At 48.2% G+C, this 22121-nt stretch overlaps 1 protein-coding gene across 6 annotated transcripts; it reads left to right on the forward strand.

Moving 5' to 3' along the window:
- Positions 1–84: 84 nt before the first annotated feature.
- Positions 85–22035, forward strand: LOC122384362 (putative polypeptide N-acetylgalactosaminyltransferase 9). 6 transcript variants are annotated; one of them, XR_006257021.1, is made up of 14 exons: positions 159–196; positions 1757–1964; positions 2295–2785; positions 9074–9240; positions 12610–12774; positions 14348–14496; positions 15971–16153; positions 16371–16556; positions 17163–17291; positions 17564–17671; positions 18043–18171; positions 18404–18578; positions 18864–19570; positions 21165–22035. XR_006257021.1 is itself a non-coding variant. In XM_043371714.1 (13 exons), exons 3-12 carry the CDS (start codon positions 2343–2345, stop codon positions 18563–18565), a joined length of 1821 nt encoding a protein of 606 aa, XP_043227649.1. In that variant the 5' UTR covers positions 158–196; positions 1757–2093; positions 2295–2342; the 3' UTR covers positions 18566–18578; positions 18864–19625. The 6 variants fall into 6 exon arrangements, 4 of the variants coding, with proteins under 4 accessions (XP_043227650.1, XP_043227651.1, XP_043227649.1 ...); XR_006257022.1 differs by lacking the exon at positions 1757–1964 and having other exon boundaries at positions 111–251; XM_043371714.1 differs by lacking the exon at positions 21165–22035 and having other exon boundaries at positions 158–196; positions 1757–2093; positions 18864–19625.
- The last annotated feature ends 86 nt before the right edge of the window (positions 22036–22121 follow it).

Raw genomic sequence — 22121 nt, forward strand, 5'->3', positions numbered from 1 at the left:
GCACACCTCCGAAGTTCCAGCTCTCGCACGGCGCTGCGCGGGAAGGACCCGCGCGGCGGTGGCTGACGTCACAGCCCCCAGGCCGGTGCGGCTGCTCCGGTCGAGTCGGCAGGTCGCCGTCAGTCGGTTCCTGTGCTGGTGGGGCCGGGGAGTCTGTGCGGGGTGGGCCGGCGTGAGGTGAACGGCGTGACTCGAGGTGAGGGGAGGTCTGGTGAAAGAGGAGGCTCCACCCCGGAAGGATTCAGACAAAGGTAATTGTGACTTAATTGGCAGCATTTCACTCCGTTTGTGTAACAATTGATTGGGGCAATGACTTTATAATGTCTGTTGATCGCATTGCATCAATTAAGTGCTTAACCTCCTGCATGTGGACGTAAAGCATTGAAAGATGCATCGGTAGGTATTTCATGTTCGCTGTTTACAGTCGTCCCCTCAGACTCAGAGCCCTGTCGTATCAAAGAAGACGTCTATTGTTCGTTGTTATATATATATGTTCGTTCAATGATCGTTCAATTCAATGACCTGGACTGGACAGGACTGCCGGTTCCATGATTATGCTGTCGCCTGTCAGTTCGCACATTTGACCGACACTGACTGGACGGAAGTTGCAGTAGTTTCTACTTCAGGGGTGTGACTTCAGACTGGGACTAAGATTTGGTCGACATGTTCAGAGCAAAGATAAATGAGAATCTCAGTGTGTTTTGGATCTGAATGTTTCACTTAGTCAATGTTTATCGAATTTTGTACATATCTGAATTCGCTATCAAGAGATCCAAGGCCCTAAAACATAAAGAGATCTATCTCCTTAGCGAATCTCAAATCGAGCCAAGTTATTTATAAGGAATTATTATTGGATGTTTTAACTACGACTATGATCAATTAATTTTATTCTGATAAACCTTAGTTATCAATGACTTTGCCTTTCGTTTAGGGTGACTACCGACTTTCTTCGACAACTGGAAGATAATCTACTTACGATCAACTTATAGGTCTATATAACCTAGATAAGAAATGGGAATGACAGGGCAAGTATGGTCCCAACAGTGACAAGACATGATTGTTTTTCGACCGCTCAAACATTTAAAGCACCAATGAACACTGATCAGTGATCACGCGGTACTGGGAAAATACTTGTCATTGTTTTGGACCAAATCAGCACAAAATATACATTGTTTCTTTCCTATAACGTTATGGTTTATTTTCATTGCGGTCAATTAATCCCAAAACAGCATGGTAACAATGGCGTACAAAGGTTAATTGGGTCTATTGTACGCTTATGCGATTGCAAGTGATAGAGCTGGAAGCTTGTTAGATCAACTCACTGTCCTTTGTTTCTATCATAACGTTCTTCGGTGGAACATTTCAGAACATTTTACCTACGTAGCCATATGAGTGCAATGTTTTAAACATGGAATTATTGTACTGGGACATGTTATAAGTATTTAGGAACCAATTCTTCGACCCCAGTAATGCGTATATTGATTCGGTAGCTTTCGGAAGCTTCTGCTCCCTTCGTCAGCCGTGCTTTAAAATGCATTAAAATACAAGACAATACGTCTCAAACGTCTCAAACACCTACCAAAATACATACCACAAAGACGTTTGAGACGTTTGAGACGTATTGTCCTGTATTTTAATGCATTTTAAAGCACGGCTGATGAAGGGAGCAGAAGCTTCCGAAAGCTACCGAATCAATATACGCATTACTGGGGTCGAAGAATTGGTTCCTAAATATGAGTGCAATGTGTTTTCATAGAGGTATCCGCAAATAAAAGATCACGAGCAGAAATAGCGTTGGCATTTAACGAGACTCGAATGACTCGAATCAACTCGAATGAAGTAAAGAAAATAGTGATCGGGCACAGGCGAAGACGTCGCAGGCTCCATAAGGCTCAGCGTGAATAGAGTTCGGGTAGAGCAAGTGGAAGGCGCCCTTTCAACGCTCTGAGTCCATTATTCGTAAGGTTAGTCAAGCGTGAACGCATGCTGTTAAGTCAGTGCTTTTTCTACGGTAAATATTGACCCGTAAAATAAAGTGAATGGAATGTGATTTACTGTGAAGGGCGGTCATTTTCACCTTTATTAAACGTTGGGTAAGTTTTTTTTGGGGGGGGGGGGCAAAATAGACCTACTTCATAATCCTCTTTTGCGTTTTTCTGTAAAATCTTTCGCTCGAATGTTTTAAGGGACGGATTGACAGGCTCCATGTAAAACACGGCTATGCGCACAGACGACAAGAGCACTTCCTCTTAATCAGATCTTGCCCTTAATCACCACTGAACTGTTCGTTGCAGGCCGCCGGCACTGTCGCACCAGCCGCCCAGCCGCGGTCACCAATCACCATGGCGGTCTGCCGACGCCGCTCGCTCGGCTTCAAGGCGCTGGTGACCATTCCGCTGGTGTGGGTGACACTGCTCCTGTTCTTCTTCGTCGACCAGCAGGTCACGCGGCTGGAGAAGCTGGAGACGGGCCGCCGGGGCGGCATTGTGCAGCGCCTGATGCGGGGTAGTGGTGTAGATTCGCTGCCTGCGCGGCTGCCCAAGACGGCCACGGGGTCCGGCCCAGCTGATGACCCGCCAGTCGGCGAACAGAGGGGATTCCTTCTGCCTCCTCAGGAGCCCAGTGGACCCGGAGAGATGGGGAAACCGGTCATAGTGGTCAAAGACAAACTGTCGAAGGAGGACAAAGAGGCAATGGAGAAGGGCTGGTCGAGCAACGCGTTCAACCAGTACGTTAGCGACCAGATCTCCGTGCACCGGACCCTGCCGGATGTCCGTGATGACAAGTAAGTGTCTTTGGGTTCCAAAGTTTTCGTGTGGCTCACGAATGAGATGTCTCGCCGGGTCCCGGTGGTTCATGCCATGTCATCGTTGGCGTTTGAACAGGAAAACTTGTGGTCTTCAAATAAGAAAACCTGTATAACTCACATAATTCTTCCGGTTCCTCAATCTTACATACTTTCTGGGAGGTGCAGTGCTTTATCAGACTTCGAAATAACAATTTCACTCCCAGTTGTATTGAATCGCGATCAATGCCACTGCCCATGCGAAGCTAAGGATCTCGCTAGTGAGGTGGCCGTGCTTGGTTAGGTATTGCTGAGTTAGTGTGCAAATTATTCGAGCACACGTATTCACTATGGGCAGGCTGTTTACCGGCGATGGGCGTCCCGGACATGCTTTTCGTCCAACGCCCGTGTTTTTCACTTCACTGTGGCATCCGCCGGTGACCCTGGGAGGCGCCACCTTTGACCCCGTGTGACGCCTCCTCAAGGCCCCTCCCGCGGCTCGGGAAGCTCCCCAGCCGGTGGGGAAGATTTGTATTCTCGCCCGTTAGCGAAGCTGGGAGATGAATACCGGCTGCCTTTCAAGGTGGGCCACTCCCTGTAACATCTTTTGCCGGTTTGTAAGGCTCGTAACTCGTAAGACATCTGGGGGAGCTGTCTGTGAAATACTCGCGTGGCGAAACACAGGCATATGGAGATATAGCTTCCATCTATAACGACACCCGCTTGGTGACTGGAGGTGTCAGTTCACTAGCTGGAGATGTCGGCACGCCAGCTGATTATGCGATAAACGCTGGCACTGGCTGAGGTGTGCCTGCCAATGCGCTGTGGGTGCGCCGAGTACGGTCGACAGCTTCATAAGTGGCTGTAAAAGTACCGTTTGGAATGATCAGCTGCTGGGGAAGGGTCATCGGTCTGTGAACAGGTTTCCACAGAAATGTTAATGTCATACCGGTAATGGAAGCTGACTTATGCGTTCATCTTGTAAGTTCAACTTGCATTTGAATGATTTGCCGTCTACTAAACCCCACGACATTCTGTAGTCACAACGTTTTGAAGGTTATGACACTGGTTTAATTTTGGTTTCGATAGGAACATATCCGCAATTAGACGCAAGCACTCGGAAGACGGTACCTTTCAGCTAGCGCTTACTTAGAAGTTTCTCTCCCATATCGTGATCGTTACGGCAATGTGCCGCCTCTGATTCATCGATCACGACGAACATAATTCCCTTCCTTCGCGAGCTGTGATTCTTTATAACATCACTGTTAATCATACATACCAGTAAAACGCCTTTTGGGCGAAGAACGAGCGAGCGAGATAGTGAGCCCTGCACGTGCGGAAGGGCGAGAGGGTGCTTCCAACGGGCTTGCGCAAAGCACCCTTCTAACCGGTTGCTAGCGGTGTGCCAAATTTGAACGCAATCGGCCCAGCCGTTCCTGAGATCTGGAAGCGGTATTCTGCACGTGCGCACGTGCAAACGGGGTCCAAAATGACTTTTGCACGGCACCCTACTAACTGGTCCCCAGCCGTGTACCAAATTTGAGCGCAATCGGCCCAGCCGTTCTCGAGATCTGGAAACGCCCCCTGCACGTGCGCACGTGCAGCAGCACCCTAACCGCAACACATGGGAATGCATTGCCTGGTGGGTACCTACTTGTATGCCAAGTTTCAGCGAAATCGCCCCAGTAATTACCGAGTTACTGAAATGGGAACAAATTTTGCACCCCTTATTGTTGTATTTTGCACGTGCACTGGGGGTGACCCACATGCATCGAGACTATCCTATTTTGGGTAGAAGAGATGCTGCTACCCTATAAAAATTACCGCAAGTCAATCGCCCAAGCGGCTGCTGAGATATGAGCCTCTCAAAATCACTACTTTTGCAAAACACCTTGAACACCCTTGACTTTTCACGTGGCACGTGCCACGATGGTCACTGAGATGTATCAAAAATAGTCAATTAGGGGAGAGTGGGGCAAAGCGGCCACCCGGGGCAAAGCGGCCACCCATCGTTTTAGCCCTTCATGACTGGCGTCAGTTCCAATTTATGGTTTCCAATTATACTTCTCTTCACGGTCGCTCGAATGAGCCAGACCGGGGTTTCAGGCCCATCACCATTGTTCTGTGAAACACGGAAAAGCATTTCTTGCCAGGTTACCAACTATGTTTATAATTTTTAAATGTTATGTTATTCCATAACCGTTTGGAATTTTTATAAGCGTTCTTGTCCATGCATTGCATGGTTATCATACATGTATTCTACCAATTTTAATGTTTTTTACCCCACTAATAGCTAAGCTGGAATATTTTTGTCTCGGACGGTATGCGCGGGGCAAAGTGGCCGGGGCAAAGTGGCCACCCCCCAATTGGCCATAAGTTGCTTCCATCTGGATAAAAAACATAATTTATATTCAAATGTGTCGTCATGCAATTATCTTGGCCAGTTTTCAGTTGCATGAGTTACCAAATAATGCAATTCAATGTTTATTTTCATGAAAATTCTTTCTTTGTTTACCTACGGGTGGAAGATGATAAAGTAAACATCCATCCTCGCTTAACCTTGTCACCATCAAATACCGTAGTCGTACACAAGACAACTATTTTGTTTCTCATATCGGGACTTGAGAAGACGCCGGTGGCCGCTTTGCCCCTGGGTATGGGGCAAAGTGGCCAATATGCATAGGTTTAAAGTTTTGTCAATATCTTTCATATGTGAACGCCTTTGGAAATAAAACGCAGTTGAAATAAAAGGCAACTTAATAGGGATCACATTGGTATAGAAAGAATCTTTCCAAGTTTAAAAATCAAGCGTTGGCATCGTGAGAAGCGTTAGGGTGGCCGCTTTGCCCCACTCTCCCCTACGGGGTAGAAGGGATGGGGCTACCCAACAAAAAAGACCGCAGGCCAATCGGTCCAGCGGTTGCTGAGATATAAGCCTCTCAAAAGCGTTACAGGCCGGGCCGGGCCGGGCCGGGCCGGGCCGGGCCGCTCATACTGAGATTTTTCCGTTATATTGAAAAGACTCACTTCGCTCGCTGCGCTCGCTCGCTCGTAATTAACAATTCGACAAGCCGGCACGGGTTAGGTAGATCAATCACGAAGCCGCCGGATTAATGGGGATGAATGGTCCTTGACACACCCCTGGAGGCCAATGGCTTTGGCCCCACCCGGAATTCAGACAAGTAAGTACAGCCCCGAACGCAGAATAATGATTAGCGAGCCGTTATTTATGGGTTATTGGCTTGGTTTCTTGATTATCAAGGTCGGGGGTGATGCCACTCAAGCTATCTCATCCGAGTTATGCTTAGCTCGGTATACGAGTGCCCTTGCTTAGCACTGATCGAAGTATGGCCTCTTCATTGACAAAAAAAGAAACAAGTAGAGTTCGATGTAATCTTGATCACTTCTTTCACGTTTATGAAATGGGCCTCGAGCCAGCCTCCCGTCCCACCCCGACTGACGGCGGCCTCTTCCGCTGCGTTGCGCCGGTCTCAGCCGCTGTGTTGCACACTGCACAGGGTGTGTGACCTCGGTGACCTTGCGGTTTAGTCTGCGCACGAGAGCCGACGGGGACTGAGTCGACGACCCCAGCGGAGGCAGAGCGAGCTTTTGACTGGAACCGTCGCGCAAGGGGCTGCTCCGGGCAGAAGATGACTGGTGAACCAAACGGCAGTGTAGCGGCAATTTTAGCTTTAGATTCTATCAGAGGGCTGCATACCATTAGTGTGCGCTGCAGAATGCTTCTAAAACGCATGCTTGGAAGTCCTATATATAGCGTGGTGAGATGAGAAAGCTCTTGACAGCATCGCTGTCACATCTTGGTCACTCCCTAGTCTATCTCAATTTTTTTTCGTTTGAACTATCTCGTCATTTTTTTGAGCCGACAACTCGAAGCCCAACCATTTACGAGTACAACCAGCCATTCGGACCGTGTATAACGGTTTCTCATTTAGGTTTGCGGTGCACGTATACGCTGCGGCTTACGTCACGCTTTTTTGGTGGATTTTTCAGTGACATCAGATAGCCAGTTCCAGTTAACACTAAAACCGTACAATGAAGGTGGCTCTGTGGTTCTGTGGTTTGATGTATTGCTTTTCTGAACGGACCTGTCGCATTCGATCAGTGCAACGAAACAGGATGCATTCGTTAGTCTCGTTGATGCATTTTAGGTGTCTGCTTACCACACATGAGCTGTAATTATTGTGCTAGTGGAAAATAATGGTTAAAGGGAAGATGGACTAAAGCCTTTTTTCAAAGAAGTAAGCAAGAATTGAATATAAACAGCGTCCATATTCATCGCTCATGCTTCAATTCTCTACAAACATAGGGTTCATAAAAACTAAGACCCGATGCCATTCCAAAATCATATAGAGCCTGGAGCGCATATGTATAACACTAATCCCTCATCTCACATTAGTTGTCTGGAGGAAGGCAAAAGTCCGAAGGCGAAAACACACTTTTACCTTCTTAATCGAGGCGACTGCGAACTGGAGCAGGCCGATGTCTACATATTCTAGACTGGTAACCAGTCGGCTGTTAACGGGGACTGTGACCTTGGGGGCTGCTCTTCACTCTCGTAGCGTCAGTTTTCGTGGGTGGATACAAGGTCAGAGCGGTGCCCGCGCGGCGTCCTGAACTCGTCTGGTCGCTAATAATTAGATTCCTGATGATGAAGCTTCGCCGGAGGGTTAAACGGTGTGAAAAGGCAAAGGCCTTATGTTGGTCTTCAAGCTGAATGTTTTGTTCAGTATTGAAATGAATGATCGCCGCTCTTTGTTGTGGTGTTTTAGTTACTAACATTCAAATTTATAATAAGCTGCCTTCTTCCTCTTATTCGTAACTCACCATCGCACAATGCACAAGCTCCTCGCCAATCCGTCATTTCATCGTCTGGCAAAGCAAGCCTAATGAATACGTTGCCGGGGCGCAGACGAGCGGTGTATTCGAACGCTCCTCATGTCCCGTTCCCCCGGAGGCGTCTTCTCGGAAGCGCTCGTCATCGCTCGTCGACGGCAGGCCGTGTAACCTTCACCTTGGTCCCAGCCGCCAGCACGGCGTTTGTGTGTCTGTCTGTAGTTAGACCGGCAGTGGGGAATGTTTGCTCTGCTGATCATACTCGAATCACAGGACTTGTTTGGCGCGCGTGGTTCAGCATGTGTTTAGTGGGCAGCGTGCTGGTTGGTAGGTTTAACTGCTGGTGGACTCTTAGTGCTTATATATAGTGCTTATATATATAGTGCTTACTATAGGTATTCGCAGTCAATGACCACCCAAGTTTTCAGGTTCTTCACGTCCGTCGTTTTTCCATCTTTGTCACTGATTACCAGCCACATTGATACCCCTTTCCCCGAGCTCGGTTGTTAGTCAAACGGGAGTAAGTCTGCCCATAGGCATCAGTTGCTCCTTATACTTATCATTCTCCGATAGATAAACACATTTTTATGCTATTTAATTGGAGCTCAAGCGATATTTGACTTGGTAACTGGCATTACTGGACCAATGACAGAAGACATCTGTCAGCGTGCGCCTGGCCGATGTCGGCAACCATCCATGGAGTGTGTACTCAGTACTGGCAAATGGCAACGGTCGAGTCCCGGCGGCCTTATTAGGGAAGGCTTATTTGATTTCCCACAGAGCTTAGCGAACGATCGGATCGGTCGATTGATGACTGTAAATCATCTGAAATGACAAAGATGAATGGTTGCGGCCACTGTTCAGTGTTCTCAGGACATCAGAGCTGCGTGCTGTCTATAAGGCCATAAGTGAAACATGGGAGGCTCAGATTTCACTATCGAACATCAGCGCTATAGGATCGGTGACGTGAGACGTCCCATCAGCTGTGCACATCAGTGACGTGATATTTCAGTGGCTGACAAACTACTTTGTTACCTTTTAAACGACACTGCAGGCGAAATAATGACTGCTTCCACAAATGGCACATGCGCTCACGTTTCTGTAAAAGGCTAATGATAAAACGTTACAAGTCGCTGAGTCATTTCAATAATGAGAAGAATCTCTAATCCTCCGGACACGATCTATTCGTTCAGCTGATGGACAACGTCTGACTTCCTCTGTAGACCACCAGCAGCGTCCTGAAACGCCAAACATGCCAACACATAGTGCATTCCTCACCACACAGAGCGATGTTATAGCCGTTCCAAGGATCACATCAGTTCCGTGTGGTGAAATGGAACTCGAATAGAAGACGCGTATCTGTAATACTGCTGTGGTCTGCTGGTCCTGAAGGTCAACTTGTAACCCTCCTGACCGACCAGCTTCCGTCCCCAGGTGTCGCGAGAGCCGCTTCAGCCGCCACCTGCCAGACACCGCGGTTATCATCTGCTTCCACAACGAGGCGTGGTCGACGCTGGTGCGCACCGTCCACTCTGTGCTGGATCGCTCTCCGGCCCACCTACTCACGGAACTCATCCTGGTCGACGACTTCTCCAGCCACGGTATGAAGAATATGACGACGTTCTCAATTTTACGGCTTGTTGCACATATACCCTATATATATACCCATACCCTAGGACTCACATATACATATACCCTAGGTAGATACCCTGGTTCCGTCTAAGACGGGATACTGCGTTATTCTGCGCTCTGAAATAAGCTGAGTGTTTCCAAGGTGCGGCGAATGCAGCTGGTACCCGATTCAGGCTGACACTGTTTCGGGTTTATGGGCCCGTCCGGCAGCGAAATTTGCGCTGTGGCCCGCCTGCAGTGCATATATCACCGTCTCTTTATTGCCGGAGGAGCATATGCTAGAGCGTCCGCCGGCTCCGCCGCTTCTTACAGCTTATTTCCCTCTAAGAAACACCTCGCCACCGCGACGTCTTATAAAACATTTCAGCGGGTAAAGTGAAGGTCTTTAAAACAAGCAAATGCAGAAATGCTGATAAAAAAGTATGCCCCATTTTCGCCGTTTGGCAAATGCGTTCCGTCTGTACCGTAGGATGAGCGAGGGGAAACACGAGCCATTTCATGATTGTTCATTTATTCGGTTTCATTTAGTTTTCCATTCGATGGTAGTTATTTATTTTTTCTTTGCTCCTATGGATACGAAGTTCGACCATTTTGGAAAGGTTCTCTATCAGAAACAAGATGTTTTCAGCCTTTTAATGCCGTAAGAAATTGTGGTTAAATATTCACGCCTTGTAAATGCAATCCCTTGTAAGATGCATTAAAGGGATATCAACCACGCCAGTGGTGAATTGCGATTTTATTCGAATAATCCTTCCCTCGACTTTCTACGGCAAAACACCGCCCGGCTGACGAGTGACGGCGCACTGCCGGTTTGGACCCGGCGGAGTACGTTGACTCGCACCGGACTCCCCGGTTCGTCTGCCCATACTAGTCGTATGCCGGTCCAGTCCATAATCTGGCGCTCCAGTGCAGGTTTGTGACGGCGCTTAGCATACCGCCAGTCGGACGGGCCTGTAATCGATGGCGAGACACAATAAAAATGTTTCGGAAGCAACGGCAGGTGACATCGTGTGCTCGTCTGCATTCTGCAATGTTGGCGCTGGCCATTTCGAAGGGAATAACAGGGGCGTAAAATGTGCAGGCCAGTGCCTGAGTGAACTGTTTGTTGACCTTCGATGGACGTTGGTGTTGCGGTGTCAGTGAGGCTCCATTACTGAAAACACGTACTCGCGCTTTTTGTAAAGAAATGCTATAGAAAGACTCCAAAGGACAGACGACAATCAACACTTTTCATATTATGCACCTGGGATTGCTGCCTTTTATCAACTGTGCAAATCGCATTGTCAGTGGAGGCTTCAGGCTGGTCCCTATAATTTTCACCATAATTGCATTAAAGTGAAGTATTTCTGTTCTTTGTCCCGTCTTACATTACCATCATCATTGACATTGTCACATGACCGGCTCAGCAGCAAATCCCACTAGCACAGTATGATAATGGTAATTCATCGCGACCAAATTTGCAACACGCGATCAACAAATTTGAAACTCATCAAAGTTCAGCGAAGCAGAGACCATCGCATACGATGGTGTCCACAAGAACATTAATTAATTAGGAGCCATTTCTAGAATATCGACAATGTTCAGAGTGAGAGGGAGAGGCTCTAAGTGTAGGCGAGAATCCTGCTCTAAGATCGGCTTCTCCTGAAGGCGTCAGGATGGACGAGGTCGTCTGGCTAAGGAGGGCCTCAGCTGGGGTCACTTCACAGACGATGTGCGTCCATTCGATTCGGTGATGGTGGCAATCAGAGTTTGTTCCACTTGCCAATTGGTGAATTATTCGCGAGAAGAGGTGAAATTTCGACTTACGCCAGGCGCGTGTAGTAAATAAATATGTAAGCATCGATTAACTTGATTTGAACGGTTGCTATTTGATAATATCATCATTTTAGGCGTAACATAATGGCCTCGTAGCATAACTTTGTAAATTCAGTGCGCACAGACAATACCAGCCTCGTACCAACTCCACGGCCAGAACAATTGTTGACGCTGACTGCAGCTCCTGCAATCAGAGCGCCAATCTACCGTGACGAGCCGCCAGCAGCGTGCTCCGCCTTTTGACGCGCGGTCGGCACCCTGCCCTCAGGCAGAACGCGTCCCGCAGACGGGCGCTGCCCAATCAGACTTCGCAGCCCATCCCAACGTAGTGTATCGTCCTCGCACAGTGTGGGCCTCAGAAGGGCGCTCCGCTGCCAAACAGCGGCTCAAATTCGCCAGGGGGTCGGTGGGATGGGCGGCAATCAGAAGGCTGGGCGGTCGGCGGCTGTTGGCGGCCGGACCGGCACGCGACTGGCAATACGCGATACGGGAGGGAGGTGAGGGGAGGGGTGGCAGCGGAGGAGATGGGAGGGAACCTGAGCGGTATATGGAGTCGAGTCAGTTTGGCGGGTCGTTTGTGTGATTGTATGGGAGGGAGAGGCGGATTGAGTGACAGCTCGCGGCGTTTGGAGCCGGATGTCAGTCTCCCTGTGGTGTGTCAATTTGTCGGCTGACGCACGAACGAACGATGTGCAGCCGTTTGTAGCATGGTGTCCAGATGAATGACTTTGACAGCATACACGAAGATTATCTGCTTCGTACACGAGAATCTTACGTGTCTGTGGTGTTGATCTTCTTCTTCTTCTTCTTCTGCATCCCGCCGCCAGCCCGCTCAGGGGGGCGGCGGCGCAGGCGGGTCGAGCGGCGGCTCGGTCCGCCCGACACCCTCGATGAAGTCGACGACCCTCGCCGCCGGGCCGCCGAGGACGTCGACCAGGCAAGGGTCGACACCCCAGCGGCGGCGGCGGGCCGCCTCATAGGCCGGACAATCGATCAGCAGGTGCGTCACGCTGTCGGGCTCCCCGCACGCGGGGCATTCGTCGTTGGCTGCCAGGCCAATCTTGAATAGCGTGTCGCGGGTCAGTGGTGATGTGCCGGTCCTCAGCTGGGACAGCGTCACCGACCCCCAGCGCGCCAGGGAGTCGTGGCCAGGCGTGGGGTCCGGGTGCGGGTGGGCAGCGGTTGTCCTCCGTCGCGACAGCTCCCGGACATGGCGCGTGACGGCGGCCCGCGCACTCGACAGGTCAATCGGTGCGCTGTCTTGGTCGCCCGCCGTGGCCTCGCCAGCCAGGCGGTCGGCGGTCTCGTTGCCGTCCAGCCCGGCATGGCCTGGCACCCACTGGAGCACCGTCTCGGTGCCGTTCTCGGCGAGGGTGTTCAGCAGCCTCCAGACCTCGGCGGCCAGAGCCATGGTCTGGCTAGCTGGGCCGCGGCCGAGTGTTGATCTCCAATCAATGCCTGTGGAAAGAGCGGATGATCTTTGTTTTTGCTAAACCTTCTTTGTGATGGCTTTTCACTTTCAGAATATCTGGGTAAGCGCCTTTCCGACTACATGTCACAGTACCCTCGTGTGAAGATTGTGAGGACTCAGAAGCGCGAGGGTCTGATCCGCGCTCGTCTCCTGGGGGCGAGTCACGCCAATGCTGACGTGCTGACCTACCTGGACAGCCACTGCGAGTGCACGGAAGGTGAGTTACACAATACACGATACAGTAATACAATAATACAATACAGTAATACAATAATGCACAAACAGGGGCGTGCTGACTGCTGAGCGTGAGCTACTTCCTTTGAGAGTGCTTCGAGAGTGATATGGTTTCGGTAAATCGTAAATTCGCATTGGCATTTACTGGTCATCAATGTTCAATGCAATTTATGTATCACAACATTCGTCCCTCTATTTTGGTAGCTGGGAAGACAATCGTTCACTATTGTTTCTACCTCTTTCCGGTGAATCTATTGTTCTCTTCTCTGCGCGGCGGTCAGAGCCGAACCACCCACCTCTCCCTCGGGCGTCGTTCCGGTCGCGGTGATTGACCGACCTGTCAGCGGTTTTTACGCACCTTGGCGCTTTTGCCGCTGTTTGGAGACCATTTGTTTGGCAAGTGACAGTTTTCGGATGCCGCTCCACCCGTAACCACCACCTACCACCTGCCTAAGTGTGCAGCAGAATCGACTCTGAACGGTTTTCTGGGCATTATTGTATACAGAAAAGACGAGCACAGTGCCAGCACAGGGGATATAAGCCAAAACAGAGCAGTCTACTTGAATGATATGGGAAATGTTGGAAGTACCGATTGTGTGGTTGCTTTTATATCATCTGAAATCAGAACCATGCACTGAACGACCTCCCTGGAAAATGGTCACATTCAAATAGATGGCGTCAGCCAAACCTCTCATGTGAATAATGAATATGCCAACGTGCAGTGAAAATGGTAGTCGCAAAAATGGCACTGGCTTACGGAAATGACACATCCGGAAACAAAATTACATTGTCGAGATTTCGTCACTGACACTACATCCAGTCACGAGCGACAAAAGTCGGATCAAAGGGAGAGTGATCTCAGGAAGTGTAATCGGATATAACTTGTGTAATGCGTGTACATGCGTTTTCTTTACAAGCTGTTAGTCAGGAATATCATGGAATGTCAACATGTACCAAAAAAGTGATGGCAATATAAGTTTCACGTTTCCAATAATACGCATACAGCATATATCATGTTGCTATGTGATTAGCTGGAACCTTGGAAACACTCATTTTAGGCATTATACGAGCTCGCATCACTCGTCTTATTGATTTTAAGCACCGTTATCAGAAACAGTTATCTGACGGTTTTCGAATGTTTCACAGTAATAAGCCCGGCATTAGTAATGCACAAATGACGTGAACACTGATAAAAACGTGGAATGCAGCATTACGTAATTGGTACCTAAATAAGTTATTTACTGATGTCACAACACAAACATGTGGGTTATTTACAAATTAATAAAATCTTTTTTTTTTGCGGAACACAAATCAACCCATTCAGCTAGATTCAAGCATATTGTTTAATTTTATATGAATATCCACTGAAAGGTTTGCATTGAGTCCCATATACTATACCCATCCACTTATCCCGTTAATTTTGCACACAGCTGAAGCAAACAGTCCCCTTTGTTGTATCAATAGTACGTTTAGGTGATTGAAGCATCCCAAGTATTCCAATCGGAGTTCTATAGGCTTGTTCCACTCCGTGACGTCGCCCTGCGCCCTGGTTCCAGGGTGGCTGGAGCCACTGCTGGACAGGATAGCTCGGAACCGGACCACCGTCGTCTGCCCCGTCATCGACGTCATCAATGACGACACGTTCGAGTACCACTGGCAGAGGGCCAGTGGTACCTCTGTCGGCGGCTTCGACTGGAACCTGCAGGTCAGACTGATGGAAGGAGAGGATGTAGAACAGGGTTGTGCTCGACTCAAAAAAATTTGCCGACTCGACTCATCATTCAACTTTAGAAAGCCCTGACTCAACTCTGACTCAAGCAAAGAGCTGATTTTTTCCTTGGCTCGACTCATGACTCAAGTGGCTCAATGAAAATATGAGTCGACTCAAACTTGACTCAATTTTTTTGTTGAGTCAAGTCAGTTGACTCAAATTGACTCAGAAATAAAAAAGTTGTTGAGCGGGGGGGGGGGGTGAAAAAATCCGGCAGCAAGGCCAGGGCTAAATTTTGAAGCGGGAGGGGGAATGAAAGCTTGTTTCTAGAAAGTTGAGTCATCTGAATCATGTTCCTAAATGTTTGATTCAACTCAATGTCAAAAGTTATTTTACTGACTCAACTCTGACTCAACTCAACGCCTTAATATTTTTGTCCGACTCAACTCTGACTCAACTCAACAGCTCAACATTTTATCCGACTCGACTCAAATCTGACTCATTTGAGTCAGAGTTGAGTCAAATTTCTGACTCGACTCATGAGTCAAGCACAACCCTGATGTAGAAAGGGTGTAAGTAGGGGTGAGAGCACGGACAGGGATGTAAGGAGTGGACAGATGAATGAAGGACGGACGTGAGGCGAGAGGGTGGATGGTCAGATGGACGGAGTGGATGGACGAATGAATGGACGGATAGACGGAACGATAGATGCTTGATTGGTTTGTTCAACGAATAGACATTATTGGTGCCAAAAAAGTTATGCTAGATTTCAGAGTGCAGAACTCTGCGTCGGTCTGTGTTCTGTGTGTTCAGGGTAGAAGCAAAGTGAAACACGTGAAGAATATTCTATTTATTTTTTTTTTTTCGTGTGTTCTTTCAATCTGAAGTCAATCGAGGATAGAATTAGCTCTTTTGTATCCACTAAATCTAACTGAGAGTCTGGTTAGAGCGCTCTCAACCATGAAATTGGCTTGTTTGATCAGGGCTTCATTGACAAATTTAATTTTCTTGAACGTCATGTTTTCCTTGAGTCAGTGTATTTACTTATCTATAAACTCAAATATAAAACGACTTTGAGCGAAATTAGATTGCAGCCCGCGAGTTTGGGGCAAAAAGCGTTGTGCTAAAATGTAAGCTGTTATTGCTACGTGATGTTGGTTCTTTCTGCCTTGTAAAACACATATTTGGCTTTTATTTGCCCGCAATAATTCATCAAAGCAGGTGCGTATGCTTACTGTATAAACAATAACATGCTGTTAGCACGCTGGTAAACGTGGCATGCTGGTGAGGAGGAGGACCATCACCAGAAGCCATAGACGCTCGCTGATTTGATATCGCACTGTCTCTTTTCTACCATTTCTGAACAGTTTAGCTGCAGTTAAATGTCACTACCTTTCTCCATTCTCCCCCCTTAGCAGTTTAACTGTTAGAGGTGACGCTCTGTCTCTGTTCTGCCGCCTCTGAGCAGTTCAACTGGCACGCCATTCCGGAGAGGGAGCGGAAGCTGCACTCTCACCCCTCGGAGCCGGTGGCCACACCCACAATGGCCGGCGGCCTGTTCGCCATAGACAGGCGCTGGTTCGAGAAGCTCGGCTCCTACGACCCGGCCTTCGACATTTGGGGTGGAGAGAACCTCGAGCTCAGCTTCAAGGCAGGTTTGGTTTAGGTTTGATAGGTGTGAATTTATTACTCATAATGTAGCTATATAATGTTCAGTGTGGTTGCTTCCCTGTAACGCAATCTGCAAGCTTGCATGACGTGCTATGAAGAGAGGACAGCAATTCGCTTTCTTGTTATGTTTATGTTCGTCTAAAACCATCGCTCTCGTCTCGAATATGCCTTCAGCCTCCCTTTTCTCGTCTGCGCAGGTGTGGATGTGCGGCGGCCGGCTGGAGATCGTGCCCTGTAGCCACGTGGGCCACATCTTCAGGAAGCGCTCGCCGTACAAGTGGCGCTCCGGAGTGAACGTGCTGCGCCGGAACAGCGTCCGGTTGGCCGAGGTCTGGATGGACGAGTACAAAAACTACTTCTACGATAGAATCAACCACGAGCTGGTGAGGTTTAGTGTGATCGAATGAAGGGGACTAGCTTATCATTCAATCTCGGGGCTCTTGCTGGTATAGAAAAACGATCGGGAACGAATTACGTCTACTGAAGTAACTGACCAACGTTCTTCTTCAGCGGCTGGTCGCTAGCAAGTAGCAACACGATGCTATCGCAAAGAGCCGACTGAGGTCTTGGGCTGCCGGTTTCTCATATAATATCCAAAGCTCCCCAAAGACGAACAAGTGTGTAGTCGCTTGCTGTTTTCTGGAGACCGGTTTGCTCACGATGTTATCGGTCCGGACGCAACCTGCAGAGGCTGTAGGAGCTACAATGACCAATCCGGGCTGATTTTTACCTTCTGTATTTTGACCTTGTTTAGCAGCACTCGATCGGCTTGTCTTCCAGTGCTATTTGGCTTGATCTTGAAGCATGAACAATGGGTTATTCTTTTATTCTGACTGAAATGGCTATCGCTTTTGCATATTATCCACCGCTCGAGTTTAAACTCGTCCTGGGCTTCCGTTTCAAGATGTATTTCATAGCCCTCATGACCTGACTGAACCACCCCATGACCTGACCATGACCTATGACGTCATCTTTGCCTGTGTTACCAGGGCGACTACGGTGACGTGTCGTCCCGGCGCGCCCTGCGGCAGAGGCTGCAGTGCAAGTCTTTCAAGTGGTACCTCGATAACGTGTTTCCCGAGCTGTTCGTACCTGGCGAGGCGGCGGCCTTCGGGGAGGTACGGACAAACTGCGTTCTTTTCTTATCTGAGGTGTTAATTGGTGTTTTGAAATGTGTCACTATTGAAATATTATATACGTTCCACTTTCCGCAATAATGGTAACATGCTTTCACGAATGATTCAGGTATTTACTTTGTGGCAAGGTCAGTCAGCTGGCAACGGAGGCAGCACCTCTGTTTTTAAGCGACGTGGTAGGGTCAGATTTTTTGTGAGATCCGTTATGTCCGAATATGCCAATGACACTTTCTCAATTCTTTAACTTCCGGCAGATTCGGAATTTGCAGACCAAACTGTGTGTGGACTCCCAGTGCGATTCGGTGAACGACATGTACAAGCCAGTTGGACTTTACATGTGCCACAACTTGGGAGGAAATCAGGTCAGATCACACCGCAGCTCTTGTTCGAGCTCAGCAAGGTGACTTGTAAATATGCATCAACGGTTTAGCTATATTTTTCGCTTATTTTGACCGCCGGTAATTGTCTGGTGAATGATCAATGGAACACTGTCAAAGCACCTCATAACTTATCTCACTTTGTGTTTCCGGTTTGTGTAAAACTTTCCAAGTGTCTTACCTATCATGACATGCATTCTCGACGAAAACGAATTTGATTCATGAAGTTCCTTTTCCCTAAGCATTGTCGCATGAGTGAAAACAATCACTACAACCACCGAACTGTTTAATTTTACTCCCGCTGGCTACTTTGCTTTCCTATAAGTGACCATTCACCCTGCCTCTTGTCTCACCAGTATTGGTTGATGAGCAAGGATGGGGAAATACGGCGCGACGAGGCATGTCTGGACTATGCCGGTACAAATGTGACCCTCTACCCGTGCCACGGAAGCAGGGGCAACCAGTTCTGGATTTACAATCCCAAGGTGAGATGATGAATATTATATACAGTCATGCAAATCAATATTACCATGTAGGGTAGATTGTTTGAGTCGTACTATGGAGGGAATTGCATATATGCATCGTATAATTACTAATATAAGGAAGTGTACTGCCAACTGGCAAACAATTAATGGCAATTGCCAGCTTCGCCATGACATTGTCAAAACGTCTTGTGACCTGTGTATGCATTTCAATTCCATGCTGTCACGCTTTCAGAAAAACTTTATTCATCATGGGTCAAGTAACAAATGCATGGGCGTCAGTGAAGATCGAAAATACGTTACCATGGAACAATGTGATGACAACAACCCGAGGATACGCTGGGTTTTCGCAAACTTCGATGAGACCAAACTAAGAAATTCGACAAACATTCGATAAGCTCGCTGATTTGGTAAGCTGCGTTGATCAGTTCCGTGCACTTTAAACGTTCATTTATGGAACACTTTATTCGTTTTATAGGAATATTTGAAAATAAGCAACTGCTAGGCTGGATGCTCCTAAATACCATGCATTTTACTAGCAATACGAATTAAATTAACCGTGTTAACGCAATGGCTAAAATATTATCCTCTTTGCCTTGCTCAATCAACCTGAAATCTAGTTTTTATTCTAAGTATGAAATAGACAAACATGAAATTGGTATAAATTATTGCCCAGCAAATGCTCTCTGTTGCAGCTTCGGGTCACCCAGTCAACCGTCGCCGGTAGTGCAGAGCCGCCACCTCAGTCGGTACAGTGGAGGCCGGTGCGCTGCCGTCAAGGTGGTGGCGCCACAGTCGTCAAACGGTGTGACCAAAGGTGTGACCACGACCCACACCGGGTCAGAGGGCTTGACTGTATGTGCCAGTGACTGCCTTCTGAAGGCATCTCTACATAGGCATACGTCAGTGATGTGGATTGGACAGAGTGAAGTGGGCAGATAAAGTGTGTGTGACTGACTCGAAACTCATTGAAGCTCGACTCAGGTATGTGCTCTGTGGCCAGCGGTTGTGTTCATTCCGTGCAGCGAAATGGCTGGCTTTTACTCGACAACAGAGCGTTGAAACGCTCTGTGATATACTCGCCAACATATATCTAGTGGCATTCCATATCCACAATGTGGTGATACTAGTTGTTTCATCAAGAACGACGTTGATGAGAGAGTGTCGTTGTCTCGCTGTCGTCAAGAAAATGAACTCCTTGTGATGCAGTGCGGCTCTGCAGTGCTGAACTATGCACAGCGTACCAGCAGTAGATGACGCTCTAGTCGGCCGCTGCCGTGCAGTGTTCACGAGTGTCACGATGCAACTCAGCAGCATCTGCCTTCAAAAGCAACTCAGACTGTCGGCAATCGACCTCCATCGGCTGTCTTCGTACCTCGTGAAACGCCTCACTGCATCGACCGTAAGTAGAACAGATGGTGTCATCAGCGCCAATAAACATCCTTACGTATTCCTTCTATCGTACATATTTATGAGTCGAAAATGTCATGTCCGATGTTTCGGGAAAAGGGACTCGGTTTCTGATCCATTGCAGCAAATACAGTCCGCGATAGCTACCGATGGCTGAACCTTGTGTTCTTTGCCACTCCTCATTGCGATACTTTTGTCCTTGATGGGCGTAACCACAGAGCTAAGTCTTCCTCATCTTGCCCTTGGTGGTTGTAGGAGGTATAAGCCCTCCAGTGATGCGGATACTGTTTTTCGTTAACGTTGCACCGAGAGGCAGGGTGTTTGGTTGGGAGAACCCTCTGAAGTTTTCTTGTCGGGCTGAATCTTCGCCGAACAAATAGTTGCAATGGTTGTACAGCGAATAAGAAGCCTATGCCATTTGGTCACTATTGTTTGGCGTCAATGGTGAAAATAGCTTAGCTGGTAGGTAACTAACTCATTTTGTGCTGCACAGTGCACACAGTCAGAATCAATCGCGAACGTTTGACCTGAAATATCACTTTATGGATAATGTTATTAAAAAAATGATTCATTCATACCGTTAAGATGCGACACATACGCATTCTTGCAAAGTTTTGATCCGTATTCGAATCGTTGGTACAATCGGTGTGCCTTTTTGACGATTTTACATAAGAAGGTCTACGACTTTTGACCATAGCTTTATAGCATGACATTGCAAGGTCCTGTTATGTGATCTGGGGCCTCTTGCACCAAACTACCTAGTTAGGTAAAATCGAAAAACCGGTTTCAGAATAAGCTAATCTAACGGTGGTAAATTTGTTTGCAATAGCCCAATACATAATCCTACATGTGCTTGCTAAATTTTGCACGCAAATTGTTACATGTGAGACTTGGACTGGGTATACGATGCAAAATAATCCAAGCATTGGTGCAAGAGGATTTTCGTGCAAGAGGCCTCTGATTTGAGGACAGGATGACAGGTGAGGGACAACGACCTAATCTGGCTGAACCCTGAAATGGAACAAATCTTATCCTTCAATTATTAAAAATATACATAATGCAAATATTTCGGCATTTTAGCTATGCTGGACTGCGGAAAACGGACAGCCTGGCCTGCCGGAGGTTAAAGGTTAAAATAGTATCATGCACAAAGGTCAATTCATAATTTCTGCGTAATCGTTTGCCGCGCCTGCACAAACTACGAATGCACCATTCTGGCCATCTAAGAAGAGATGGTGTATTTGAGGTGTTTCCCCTCAGTACAGCCGCAACACACAGGTTTCTATTAATAAGCTCGTGCATACGCGCTAGCATCCCTCGGAGATGTGCTTAGGGCTAAAAATGCTGCGAACTTGGATGGGGAATTATTCCACACCTTTTCATTATTTGGCCTTGAACGACTGTTGATTGGTGATCATGAAGTTTATTATGCACGCAGTCAACATCTCCCACGCTAACTTTGTCCTCGAATATGACGCGTCGCCTTGAGCAAAAAACGCCGACCGCTCGTATACGTGTGAGAGAGCAACTCGTTAAAGCGGTGCTTTAAATAGCAATCTGGCAGCTCACGGCACCGGTGCCCGCAGGCGGCTGGGAGGGGCTCGTCACGGACCACACCGATCCAAGGTGATCAGGGACCGCCTGCAGAGTTACGGCGGAGCGCTCACGGATGGCGCAGCTGCGCTGGCCGGAGCTGTGAGCCGCGAGCTGAGCTGACATAGCCGACCTTCAGACCTGGTGGAGGTCCCACCGCGACCCTGGCGGCCGTGGATCCCACACGGCCATCAGAGGGGAGACTCGGGGAAAACCCCACCGGGAAACGTCAGTGCCGGCGGTGATCACGGTGATGTACACGACTTCATTATGATTCACGAGAAATTGTCCAGTGTTCGGTGAGAGGCGTCTAGGCGGGGTTCTGTTGGTGCGCGAGGGCCAGTGAAGTGCTACGTGATGGAACACCATGCTCGTCGTTACGCCGCATTGTATAGACTCGAAACTGCGCTAGGAGACTGGAAGTGCTTTTCATGACGACGTGTGAATGTGATGGGACGTATGTGAAGTGAGGTGACTTTTGATAGGCTCAGCGTGTGACTGTTTTGTTTTTGCGTTACGATGCATTTGTACGCTACACAGGTGACGCCCAAGCGTCTGGATTTCCTAATCCATCCCCACTAGAAATAAGTAGCAATGTGGCACTCAAGCGTCCACATTCAGCTCATGTTGGTTGTGTTAATTTGGCATCGAATGCGCCGATATTGTGCTACACGCACTGTGTCTAACTACCCGCAAATGAGACGGCTCCTTGTCGACAAATCTAGTTTTTCGATTCAGTGGCATGCATGAGTTGAAAACTGTTAAGACTAAGGTGTGACAGCGTGTTGTGCATTCCCTTATTCGTGCTCGTTCAGCACGTATTCCAGTCTGTGTTGATTTGTATCTTTAGTGCCAGGCATGATGTCGATTATAAGTCCTGTTTGTGTTTTTTTTTTCGTAGGCTCATGAGTGGATTACCTGATGGGCAATACAATACTGACCTCGGGACA

This window comes from Amphibalanus amphitrite, unplaced genomic scaffold (genome assembly GCF_019059575.1).
Source record: "Amphibalanus amphitrite isolate SeventyFive unplaced genomic scaffold, NRLGWU_Aamphi_draft 000187F_arrow, whole genome shotgun sequence".
Lineage (NCBI taxonomy): Eukaryota > Metazoa > Arthropoda > Thecostraca > Balanomorpha > Balanidae > Amphibalanus > Amphibalanus amphitrite.

Bases quoted from the DNA above. Each gene is read 5' to 3' on its own strand.
- LOC122384362 (XM_043371715.1), top strand. From the start codon at position 2,343: ATGGCGGTCTGCCGACGCCGCTCGCTCGGCTTCAAGGCGCTGGTGACC. The intron at 16,557-17,162 runs GTGAGGTTTAGT...CTGTGTTACCAG, and splicing joins ATAGAATCAACCACGAGCTG to GGCGACTACGGTGACGTGTC. The intron at 18,172-18,403 runs GTGAGATGATGA...TCACGCTTTCAG, and splicing joins TCTGGATTTACAATCCCAAG to AAAAACTTTATTCATCATGG.